The sequence below is a fragment of the Dasypus novemcinctus genome, chromosome 10, assembly GCF_030445035.2.
Source record: "Dasypus novemcinctus isolate mDasNov1 chromosome 10, mDasNov1.1.hap2, whole genome shotgun sequence".
NCBI classification, from domain to species: Eukaryota; Metazoa; Chordata; class Mammalia; order Cingulata; family Dasypodidae; genus Dasypus; species Dasypus novemcinctus.
Window position 1 is genome coordinate 17,472,633 of NC_080682.1, and position 13,631 is coordinate 17,486,263.

The 13,631-nt window shown below is 38.4% G+C and overlaps 1 protein-coding gene across 1 annotated transcript; it reads left to right on the top strand.

Moving 5' to 3' along the window:
- Positions 1-12,216: 12,216 nt before the first annotated feature.
- LOC101414717 (olfactory receptor 5AN1-like) lies at positions 12,217-13,158 on the top strand. The gene has a single exon (XM_004448267.1). It carries the CDS (start codon positions 12,217-12,219, stop codon positions 13,156-13,158), a length of 942 nt encoding a protein of 313 aa, XP_004448324.1.
- The last annotated feature ends 473 nt before the right edge of the window (positions 13,159-13,631 follow it).

The following is a 13,631-nucleotide window of genomic DNA, read 5'->3' on the forward strand; positions in this document are numbered from 1 at the left end:
ATGACCTTGAATAAAAGAGTCAAATCAGACCAGCAGAATATCTCAGTCTACATATAATACCAGGAGTTAAAAATGCTTTTTGACTGGAATAAAGGGGGAAATGGAAAGGACAAATGTGTTTATACAGCTATGAGTCTCCACAAAACAGCCAGGAGGTTATCAGAGGGGTTGCCCTTATGCACACCTCAGCAGAGTCTCAGAGACAGATATAGTAGATATAACCTCAGGTATTGGTTCTTCTGAGGGCTACAGAGACCCTCAAGTTCTATGGTCATGGCAGATGGAGTTCAGTGCCATGTCAGTTGGCCCTTCTTTGGAGTTTGTGTTTCTGTGTGATGGAGCTGGACTCATAGGTGATCTTTCTTCACAAGCTTCTCCTGTTACTTTTACCAGAACTGTAGTTGGTGCTGGGGTTTAATGTATATGCAGGGGCCTTAATCTCTGGACTGACCATGTGATAGCCAGGCCCTGAGCCTCAACAGACTTTAGCTCCTATACTCTGGTTTATTGGACTTACCCCACTCAGCTAACATGGAGGTGAAGAAGGTCAACCACCACACCAGGGAGCCAAGAGTGCCTACAACTGAAAGCAGGAGAATTGGATTCAGCATCCATGTGGAATCTAAGCCCCCTCTTGATATTGATGTGCAGTGGACACAACCATTCCAAGGTCCACAGGATGGAGAACTAGAGTATGGATTAGAGTGGACTTACTGACAGTGTATTCATGAACTATTGTGATTAGTAATCGAAGAGAATGTAGCAGTGGTGTGGAGAAAGTGGCCATGGTTGCTGCTGGGGATAGGGAGTGGGATGAAGAGATGAGATGTGGGGGCGTTTTTGGGACTTGGAATTGTCCTGGGTGGTGCTGCAGGGACAGTTACCGGACATTGTATGTTCTACCATGGCCCACTGGGTGGACTGTAGGAGAGTGTGGTCTATGAGGTGGGCCATTGACCATGAAGTGCAGCGGTGCTCAGAGATGTATTCACCAAATGTAATGAATGTCTCATGATGATGGAGGAGATAGTTTTTATGGGGGTAGGTGAGGGATGAGGGGAGTGGGGGGCATAAGGGGACCTCATGTTTTTTGAATGTAATATTAAAAAATAAAGACAAAAAAAAAAGGCCTGTGTGTTCAGGAGATAGGGAAAGAGAAAAGAGAGGACAATATTATGAAGAGTGAATATAAAGCAGAAAACAGAAAAAAGGTATTAGCTATAAAAACTCAAAATAATAGGGGAGCAAACAAAGAGACGTGTAATGTAAAAGAAACAATCAATGATGGAGGATAGAAAGATGTAGAGGAAAGGGAGTAGTGTTGGTGGCCAAAATCAATACACACAGAAAAGAGTAAATAGAGGATGAAGAAATATAGCAAATGTGAAGCTCTCCCTGTAGCACCTAATATAAGAAGAATAAGAAAGCAGAGAAAGAAAGAAAGAGGAAAAAAAGGGCAAAAGGGAGTGGGGAAGTAAGCAGGAAAAAGAAAAAGAGAAAGAAAAAAGAAAGGAAAAATGGGCCTGGGGGCATAAAGACGAAGGAAAAACAAGGAAAAACCAACCAAATACTAGGGACAGTTTCAAGCAAGAAATCCTGTTTGTAGTTAAGTAAAACGCTTAGGGATCTGATGTTCCCCATTTTCTCCCTTTCTCACTTCCCTCTCTCCCAGGCAGCAGGAAAGCTGCCTGAGAGGTCCTGTAGGAGATTCAAGTGGGTCCTTGTTGTATCAGTTCTGCACAGGAAACAATGACTCTTAATTTGCAGAGAGAGAGCACCCACACCTCACCAGGAACCCCAGGTATGCTATTGGAGGCTTGGAAAGAGCTCCTACAGCCCCTCTCCTTTAGGTATGCTATGAGAGGGCTAGTTGATTTTCTGACTCTACCTTCTCCCAGGCCAAGTTTCCTATTGCAGGATATTTAGGTGAATAGAGCTTTTTCAGCAGATTCGCCACTCCTCTCTTCCCAGACTCTCCCCAAGCCAGCCGGTGTTTTCCTCCAAGCGCATAAAAAGAAAAAAAGAAAAGGAAAAAAAAAGGGGCAGGGGAAACACCAGAAAATCCAACCCACACTTGCCAAACCCCCCTACTGCACCCCCCACTGAATCCCTCCCACCCACGGAGTCAGTCCTAAACCGTAGGGAAAAGGCAATCCCGGACCTCCGGGAGAACTGGACTTGGGAAAGGGATGTCCAGGACTCTGCAGACCCAGGGCATGTAGGTCCATGGAACACAGGCTATGGCCTTTCAGGGGACACTGACCTGGGACCACGCATCCAGGGACCACAGGGCCCAGGAACGCCACCACACAACCGACAGATCTCAGCAAATACTGAGGTCGCCAACCCCATGGTGAAGAGTTTCGCCATTCCACAGCTTCTAACCTCTGTACTTGTAAGCCAGAATTCTACCTTTAGCAAGCACCACCTCCAGCACTCTCTCTCCAAATAGATGTCCACACACCCTCCACCCTGCAAGCCCCCAAGACAGCCTCTCCAGCAAGACTCCAACCCCACTCGGCCACCTCTTCACAGGAGAGGCCTGTAAGGTGAACTCACTCAGATGCCATCTTGCCCTGCCTCCCCTCTTAAATTTCTTAACGTAACATTTTTTTTTCAATGTGCCTTGCAAAAAAGACAATTTAATTGAAAAAAAAAAAAGCTCCCCTGATGATTCTTGCTCTCTTATTTGTACTCATGTAAGTATATATCCTAAACCTGATTAGTCTTATGGCCTCCAAAATGTGCAACTGAAAAGTTTAGTTAAATGGTTTCTGGGTAGTATTTCCTCTAAAGTACTTTAAAGAAGTAAAATAAATCATTTCTGAAGGAATTCATTTTAAACTTTGGCATTGGTAAATCCTGCAGATAAAGTTCAAACAATTATGAACTTATGATAATGAATCACTGAACATGCAAATGAAGAAGATACAATGAAAAAGAATCAGTGGTAATATCATGCTATATCCCTTCCAGGAAAGAACTTTTAAGTCAAGCCTACAAACTAATGTTATTTAAATATTATATAATAATTTAAATTAAGTATGTTTAATATGTTCGAATAAAAGCTGAGAAGAATAGTATGATGAAGGATAAAGGGACTATCAAGATTGACCAGATTAAATTTGGAAAAGAAAAAATATAGAAAATAAAATTAAATAGAAAATAAAATTTTATGAATGAAATTTGAAAGTCAGTGGATAGTTTAAACATCCAAGAAAACATAGTTTATGGTAGAATGAATTAACCAGAAGATAGATCTTTATAAACTAAGCTGTGCCTTAGGGAGATAAAAACATGGATGTGTCAGAGTTGTGGAATATATCATGAGAAGATCCAATGTACATGCAATTGGATTCAAGGATGTATGATAGAAAATGAGTGAAGGAAAAATTTTAAAATATGATTTTCATTTATTAGGTAGCATTCCATGCCTATTATAATATCAAATAAGTGACCATGAGTTTAGCTGTACTGATTTTCATGATCATGAGGAGAATTTCATTGTACAAAGTAGCTCAATGAGTCACTTTGTTGTCATTGTTAATGATGATGTTCATAATGACAATTGACACCATCTTCTGTTCTTTTCCCACAACGTTCTCCATTTAGTCTTACTCTGACAGAACTTCTACCAGGATTTTGATGGTAAAGTTCATTGTCTGCTACCATTCTCCTCTACTGATACAGACAGCTTGGCTTTTTTTCAATTAAGCCACTCATTCTGTCAGAATCTCGAAACTGTGCCTAAGGAAGTAATGACTGATCGTTCTAGGGAGTTAAGCTCTTTGACCTTACTTCTGTGGATATGATTCTATGCGTTTGGGAGGATATTCTCTTTTTCTTCACTTGTGGAATCAGGTGCCTGGAAAAAAGGTGAAGAGGAGGAAGACATTTTAGATGACTAATTTTGACAAATACTTGTAGTTCAAATACCTATTTTATTGCCGTAATGTCAAAGCCTTACTGTAAGAAAATCTCCAAAAGTCTACTTTCTATCTTTATTCATAATTCCTGGGTTAATATTTTGACAGCTATTTTCTAAGGTTTTCAATGACTTTTTTCTAACTTTACTTCATTTCAATAAAAAATTATTTGTTAGGGGATTTTATAATAATTTGCTAGAGAGAATGCCAGCTATACCATCTTGAAGAATGCATACTTTGTGATGCAAAAAATACTCTTTTGGTGACTTACCATTTATCTGAAGACTCAGTGCTTTGCCTTCCCGATCTGGCCAATGTAAAGGAAAAGAGCTCCCTAAATCAGCTCTGGCATCCCAATCCCTATGCCTATTGACTAAATTTACTGATTGTTACCTAAACCCAAGTCACTCTCCCCAAGAGAAGGAGTTTTTAAATGGAAAGATTGGATAGACTTCGGCATGACTGATAATCCAATAAAATTGTATGCAAATGAAGTAAGAGGTTTCATTTTGGTGGTAGAGGATGTAGAGTTTTCTTTAGATTTTCAAATGAATCACTGTCTCAAAGAAGATCAAGAATCACTGTCCTAGACTATCTAACTGAACTGAGGAAAGGAAACTCAGTATATGTGAGAATGGGTGCCTCCTGGCTTTTTCAATCTTGTCTTATTTCATGTCTCAGGAGTTTTCTTAGAGTTATTACATTGGTCAAGTTATTTCTCATTGCAGACTGTTGATTCTTGGTGAATGGCTCTTTCCTCCATACTTCTACATATGGTCCAAAATGATTCAGGGACTTCTCCAAGCATCAAGTTATAGCAGAGCCATGGTTGAGCAGTATCCTTCTGTTTCACCATATCTAGAGATGATAGTATTTTCTTAAATTGGCCTATTTGAATCTGACATATTTGTAAAATATGGCATGGGAAAGTCTGAAATTAAGGCATATTAGGAAGTAATGTACTTATAATGCCCATTTGTGTCTTTTGCCTGTACAGACAGAAGAGCTATATAGTTGCAAGAGGCTTTTTCAGTTAAGGTTGGAAATTTAATGAAAAGGGCAGGAAACATAGGTTAACTCAATGTTGATGATTTAATATTTTACATCTAGTCAGCTGAATGACAGAAATAGATGAAGAATTCCCTTTTCATTTTTTGGGAATAAGGCCATTTTCTTCCCTCATCTTTCCTTCAGTTGATGGCATTGAGCAGGTCCATGGAATGGGATGGAATCCACAATTCTGCGGTCATCTTTGTTCTCCTGAACTCTCAGATAAAAAAGAACTGCAACTCAAATGCTATCTAATTCCCTTAGGAATTTAACTTGTGATCCGGACATGGAAACTGGGTCTCATTATTCCAATCAGGATGGACTCCCAGCTGTACACATATGTGCCTTTTTCTCAGTTTCTTGTTATTTACAGATATCTTTTTTTCTTTGATTAGCCCAAGGATGTTTTCATATTTCTTAAAAGACCAAAACGAATGCCCACAAAAACGATTTTAACTTCCTTTCCTGTGTCACACAATACTTTGCTGGTCTTGGATGGGGCTGGCTGAGTGCTGCCTTTTGGTCACCATGGTCTATCACTGGTACATCATCATGTGTAACCCTTAGCAATACTCAGCCATCATGGACTCTGGCTTCTGTGCAAAGATGATCACTGAGGCCTATACAAGTGGTTTTCTTTGTAGCGTAGTTCATACAGTCTCTTGCTTTCATCTCCACTATTTTGGACCAAATTTCAACATTTCTTCTGTAACACATCTTGGATTGTTTCCTTGTCTTGTTCCAATTCCTTTTCTGCCATATGCTTATGCTTCTGGTAGACATGGTTATTTGTCTTGGTTCTTTACTTGTTTTCCTTTTCTCTTCTGGTGTCACTGAAGAGTCCATCCTAAATTATCTTTGGTGAAAGGTGGTACCAAGGCCATCAATATGTGTGCCTCCCCCTTGACAGCTGTGACATTCTCCTATGTCACTGCTTTTTTCATGTGTCCCAGGTCTAAATACTTCCTGAAGCATGGCAAGGTAGTGCCAGCAATAATGTCATTTTTATCCCCATGTTAAAATTTCTGATGTACAATGAAAAGATCAAGGATACCAATAAGGTCCTCAAGAAAGTAATAAATAGGGCAAGACATTTATCACAGTATGTATATCATTTGGATAGGAATTATTTTCCCTATAGGAAAGATGAAGTAAGAATATATATATGAGATTTTTTTCAGAAATGAATAACTAGGTAGAGAAAATAAGCATAACCAACCTGGCTTCCTTGATTCCTGGTGCCATTATGGTTGGTTGCTTCCAGTAAAGGATCTTTCTGAAGCAGTGGGTGTGGGCGTGCCCCTGGAGCTGTTAGCTAGACAGCTTTCGCCTCGGTGAGGTGAACTTCTCCAAAGGGTTGTGAGTGACGATGGGGCCCCGGTATCACACAGCCAGGTTAAACACACAGTAACCACCCCGGAGACATAGACTCGTGGCGCAGGTCTGGTTTATTGGGGAAGTGGTACAGCTTATATAGGCAAGGGTGGGGGCTTGAGGTGATGTGTCAATTATAGATAGGCTATAGGGATTGGGATAATATGAAGCAGCTACTTGATTGGATGAGGTAGTTTTGAAGTTGGCGTGCGCGGGCTTCTCTGGCGGGAAGCTGGCTAGGAAGAAGGGAGGTGCCTTTTGTGATAGCCATTGTGTGTGCTTAGTGACCATTTTGGCTACATGTTGTTTGCCAGCAAGCTCACCAACAAGTGGCTCTGGCATTGAATACAGTTTTAAGAACTGTTTTCTTTGATTGGAATGAGGCAAATAAAAACTAGAAGGTGATTATGTATTGAGATAAGAAATGAGAGGAACCAGGGCACCACACATTCTGCTTTTTTCTTCCATTGACTTGTTTTATTTCTTTTTAATTGTTAAACACTTGTATATTGTAATATAAATTAAAGTCATGGAAAGAATTAATTATTTTAGAAACTAAAAGTAATTTACAAAGGAAGGTTTTGTACTTTGACTGAAACTGAAAGACAGAGAATATGAAAAGCATGAGTAGGAGGGAGATTTTGCCTGGGTTTCCTCCCATGGCACATTATTTTCCCCAACTTATACTAAGGGCCTATTAATGGATCTAAGATACGGGAGAAAAGAAGAAGTAAGTTGGTACCATTGAGGTCAAGAGTTAGGAAGTACACATGGCTCTTTTGCTCCTTTTATTTGAACTTATAGTCAGTACTAGATGGGTGTGTGGTGTATGTCCAACAGATTTAAATCTTTGGTCCATCCATGTGTCAATTGGATCCTGAGAGAGAGCAGAGTTGCAACAGCTACTCTCCAGTTCATTGGAGTCACTCAGGACAACAAACAAGGTGTTGATGATGGACATTGCCCATCTTGGGGAACAGAGAGAGTCCGCACTTGCAAGCTAGAGAGTGCAGCCAGAGAGTGCAGCCATCTGCTTGATGGGATCTAAGCTCCCTCTCAATTAGAGGCAGAGTGAGTATAACCATTCCCAAATCCCCAAGTTTGGAGAATGAACAAAGAACTAAAGTAGACTTATTATTGTTCTAATATAGACTTATTTTTATTCTAGCAATGGAAGAACTTTTATCATTGATGTGGAGGCAGTGGGTACTGGAGCTTCTGAGGGGAGGGAGAGGGAAAAATCTATGTAATTTGGGGGCTTTTTTGGAACACTGAAATTGTCTTGCAAGATGTTGCAGTGATGGATATAAGCCAGTATATATTTTGTCATAACTTACAAAATTTCATGGGGCAGATTGTAAAATATAATCCACACTTAGTGACCATGCTCCAGTATGTGTTCATGAATTGTAACAAATGTACCACACTAATGAAGGATGTAGTTAATGTGGGAAAGTGTGGTAGAGTGAGGGAGTGGAGCATATGGGAATCCCTTATATTTTTTCTGTAACATTTAAGTAGTCTAAAGTTTCTCAAAAATAAATACATTTAAAAACCGATTTAGGGGGATTCTCAGAGGCTAGTGAGAAGTCAAAGATCCTTATTTTCTAGGCATATTTGGCCTGGAGTATTTTTCAGTATAATACACCTGAGACCATGCAAGACCTCAGGAATGACTGTTGAGATGTGTTTAATGGTAGAGGACTGGGCCTCAGATTCTGAAGCCTCTAGAAATTACATGGTTTTAATATATAAAGAGAGCAGGTAGAAACTGGAACCAGAGGCAACATGGAGACTCAGGATGCAACGATGAAAATTAAAAATTTTTTTTCACCAAAATGTAATTTTACACATATCAGAATTTATGGATTAGGTTTTATACATATATTTTCTTGTCATTTTTATACCATTTTATCCTTCGTATAGTTATATTATATAGATTTGACTTTTTATTTCCACATGAAGTCAGTAGGTAAGAAATTCTCCCCATTTACAAATGGAAATAGAGCATACTGAGTCCTGCCATGCATTTGGTGTAAGAAGTAATCTATCTCAAATCTTACAAAGGATGATTTTTAGTGCCTGTACAGCTTTTACTGACCAAATATGTTTCCTCTTTGTTCTTCCACTGTGCCTAAATGTCTTACTCTTGGTGCTATTTCTTCAAAGTGTCTTAAGAAGTTGTTCAGTTGAAAGGGTTAAATCATAACAATCCTTATCAGGGGGAACTTACAAAATTAACCTAGAACAAGTGTTAATCAAATAATTAACTTCCACTCCACTTTTCCCCTTCTAGATAAGTTTGTCTAAAGCAGATGAGACCAAGTACAGGATCTTACCTAAAATAGCTCTGTGTTCCTCATAACTGACAGCATAGATGAGCTTCTTCCAAGAATTAATGTTTCTGGTAATGATCTTATGTATATATTTAAAGATTAGAAATGCAGATTAATATGTTAGAAATCCAAATCAGAAAATAGAAATTATACCAACTATTAGTGAAGGGCATATCATATACACCGTATTCTGAAAAATGCCTATTGTGCATTAGTCCATTTATTTCTCGCTATGTGTGCTACTTGCTGAAGTACCTACTACCTTCAGCTGCATGCAGTATGGAGATGTTACATTGCTCAAGGTTACATCCAGCAAGTGGCAGAGCCAGAATTTAACTATGATTGTCTGATTCCAAAGTCCATGGTCAAAACTGCATTGATGTCTCAGTCATGAATTAGTCTTATTGTGGTCCTAAGTGCTTGTACTTCTGGAGTTATACAACAGAAATAATGCCTTATTTTGCTGTACTGACTGCTGTGATGATTAAATCAAGTAGGTGTTTGACAAAATATTTGCATATCTATCTAAAATGAAGGAGTTTTGTAACAGGGAAGTGTTCAGATCTGATTTATTATTATCAAACTTAATCACCAGTTCACTGTGTCATTTGGGGTAAATCCTTCAGCTCTCTGCCTTCAGTTTCTTCACCTGAATATTGAGAACATTGGACTAGAATATCTCTAGGTCTCTTCCAGCTCAAATGTCTTCAAGGTACACAAAGAAACATCTACAATCATGAGATCATGACAGTACCAGGTTAAGTGAAGAAAGAATTCATCAGGGACATGCATGGCAAATTGGAGCATATAATTGGCAAGGACAAAAATCTCTGGCAACCATGATACCAGAAGCAATTACCTGAAAAGTGCCCATCCTCCATTGCCTTTTCTCTTTTCACCTTTATGCCAAACAGTCATTTAAAAAGATCACCAGATGTGGAAAATACTCTTGCTGTTAGTGGACAGCCAATTTCTAGGCCAAATGGGCAGATCTTGTAGTGCAATTGGGCTCATCTGGAAAATTTCTTTGGAGAAGAAAGAAGCAATTGCACCTTTGGCAAGATATGTGGGATGTGGGTCAAATTCAAAGAGCAGGACCTAGAGAGACCAGTGGTTCTGTGCAAACTCATTATCTGTGTAATCCTTTCAGTAAGACATAAGTAGAGCATATTTTATGGAACCCAGTCTCCCCTTCATCAATTTTGTGGAATCCTTACTTCCATACCCTGCTCTTAGGACTCTTCTTTTTGTTGTCTTATGCTCTTTACTCAAATTCTTTAAGTCTTTATTTTTATTTTTTAAGGCTTTCTACACTTTGATGAAAAGAACAACCTCAAAATAAAAATTCAGGTAATATGCCAGATTGTGTTGTGGTGGGGTTTGAATTCTAGTCTGCAATTTCTTAAGTATATGACTTTGAACTCTGTTACCTTCTGTTTTTTACCTTGTAAAATTGATGTATAGGAGCATCTAGAATTAAATTAGATAATGTCAAAAGCCTGACATTTAATTTTTGTCCTTGAGGACTTTGTTTTTGAAATAATAAAAAATTAGTTCTGTTGAAACATATGGCTTTGATTTATAGTTTCTTAGTAGCAAGAGACAAGCAGATTCATTCTATAATGGTATTAAAAAGTACCCAAGGATATTTCCATTATGTCTTTAAAAATTCCTCAAATATGTCTCCATTGTCTTCTTTGGAGGCTCTGGGTGTCTTGAGACCATACACTGGAGAACAGAGATATCAGAGGTGTCCACTCCCAGCTCAGGTAATGTTGTTCTCTTGTCCCTTTTAAGCTTCCTTTATTTGTCTAGTTTTCTTCAATTAGAAACTTTCCCTGTGTTTCTTTACCTGATTTCGTGTAACCTAGGATACTGACCACATCCTTATAAGATCAGGATTGCAAGGGATTTTGATTAGTTAAAAACACTAGTTAAGTCTATCACCTGTTCTCCAAATTGTCTCGTGAAACATGCAAAGAAATTAATGAGAGCGGGTATATGCAGATTTTTCCCTTTTCCCTCTTGCCTGCCAAATTTTAACAGAAATTCTCAGGATAAATTTCATCATGATGAGAAAAACAATGCACAACTTCTCATTCTTCTGGGAGAGGTTGATTTTATATGTTACATTTAATTATTACTGCCTCTGTCACTGAAATGCATGAGCCATGCACGAGAAAATGAAGAATTTTAGTGTAACAGATTACTCAGCTGTTTGACATATTTTCACTGAATTGATCAATTATTGTGGTGTTTGAGATATGTATGGGTAATGAAATGTTTTTTTGACCCTATCTGTATCTCAGTGACCATCGTAATTTGATTCTGGTTGTCCATTGACCCAGTTTACCTGAATTCATTCAAACTAAATGAAAAGTGTTTAAGAGGTTTGTATCTTCATAGACTTAGATGGTTTGACTTGCATGAACAGTAGAAAATGAATCTACACCTGCCTAGAAGCAATGCCAGACTATCTCCAGAGCTGTTGATTTCTCAGGAATTTCCCCAAGTTAACCCATTAAATTCTCAGAAAATAGGCTTTGAATATCGCTAAACAACCAATGTTTATGATACTGCATATCAACTGAACAGATATTATATACTGAACTGTGAGATGAGCACTTGAATCATTTCTCCTTATAACTCTCCCATAACCTCGTAGTTCAGGGGCTTTTATTGGCCTCACTTTATATTGAGTAAATCTGGACTTAGTGTGTTTAAACCATTGGGACATGTTCTTAAAGCAAGAGGTTTTTAGGACACAAATCCAAAGTCTAAACCCTTATCCACATTACTATGCTCTCTTCCAAGAGGTGAAATGACCTAACATTGTGACAATAGTTTGGGCCAGTATTGAATTGGGCGCACCTGTTATGAATGATTAGTATAAGGCTTCAGTAGAGTTATGATCCCATGACTTTATTGGCTACACATACTTCTGCCCTAAGGAAAAAAATCAGTATTAAATGATGTTCTTTTTCCAAGATTTTTGATAATGTTACATTAAATACACTTGCAAAAAAACTTGAAAATTATCGTAAAGAGGGAATATAATACCACTTAAAGGAAGAAATTTAAAATATCTTGATGAAAATCTAGGAGAGAAGGTCTATTTTAAAAGTATTATAGTATGACCCCACTTATAATTTTATTATAAAATAGCAGTTATATGGTGAATTCACAGGGTTTTTTAAAAAAAATTATTTAAATAATGATGTCTACCTTATGTGTAATAATCATGGCATTTCCAACAGTACATTTTTTAGGATCCCACTCAATATTTTAAATATCTCTATTAATTCTCATGACAACATAAATTAATTTGGTGAATGAAGAACTTAGTAGCTATTTCTTAATTACTTTGAGGTGAAAAGGTAGGTTGTTTCATGTGAAGAGCAGCACGTATTTCTTTTCAAGAGCTTAATGAAGGCAAAGTCTGGCACACGTGAACACAGCAATGGTATCAGTTTACCCAGCTCAGCAATGTATTCCTTTGTCTCCTTTCTGATTTTAGAAGCACTGGGTCAATGACTATAGAAGGAAATATTACAGAGATTACCTACTTCATCCTCCTGGGATTCTCAGATTTTCCCAGAACCTTAGGAGTGCTCTTTGTTATATTCCTGGTCATCTACCTCATGACTGTGACCTGGAACCTTTGCCTCATTGTCTTAATAAGGATGGATTCCCACCTCCACACACCCATGTACTTTTTCCTCAGCAACCTGTCTTTCATAGATATCTGTTATGTTACATCCACAGCCCCAAAGATGCTCTTCCACTTCTTCCAGAAGCAGCAAACAATCACCTTTTTGGGCTGCGCTGTCCAGTACTTCATCTTTTCAACTATGGGACTGAGTGAGTGTTGTCTCCTGACAGCCATGGCTTATGACAGATACGCTGCCATTTGTAAACCACTGCTCTATTCATCCATCATGTCACCCAGCCTCTGTATTCAGATGGCACTGGGAGTTTATATGGCTGGACTCTTTGGTTCCTTATCGCAATTATGTGGCTTGCTTCAGCTTCACTTCTGTGGGCCAAATGAAATCAACCACTTTTTCTGTGACATGCCCCAATTGTTAATCTTGTCCTGCACTGATACTTTCTTCTTAAAAGTCATTCTTGCTATATTATCAATGATATTTGGGATAACCAATGCTCTAGTTATCCTGATATCCTATGTCTATATTGTTATCTCGATCATGAAGATCACCTCAGCTAAAGGCAGGTCCAAGGCTTTCAACACCTGTGCTTCTCACCTGGCTACTGTTTCCCTCTTCTATACATCATCTATGTTTGTCTATTTAAGTTCCAGCTCTGGTGGTTCCTCCAGCTTTGACAGATTTGCTTCAGTTTTGTATACTGTGGTGATTCCCATGTTGAATCCCTTGATCTACAGTCTGAGGAACAGGGAGATCAAAGGTGCTTTGAAGAAATTTCAAAAGAAGAGATGGCACATGCACTGATATTTGTGTAAGATTTGGCTGGTAAAAATCAATCATCATAACCCACAAAATATGCACATGAATGGGAATTAGTAAAAGCAATAGTGTGCATGGACAAAAGAGGCTTTATTTGGTACAAACAATATTCCAGTGTTTTCCTTGAGTGACAGTGAATGTTGAATGAAACACTGCACTTTAGTTTCATTTAATTATGCAACAATAATTAGCTAATACAGTATGAAATTGGAAACTAAAAATTTTCTCCAGATCCGAGTAGGCTGGTTTCAATGCAGATCATGTCCTTCAGTAGCTGTGTGATTTGGGGCAAGGCACCTACCCTTTAGGTACTTCCTATAAAATTGGAGTGATATTATATCTACCTTGTTGTGTTGTTTAGGATGATTAAAGGAGCTGATATTATGAAGAATACCAGATAGTGCCCCTGGCACTTAAGAAACAATATATGCATGTTATGTATCATTATTCATTCAGTG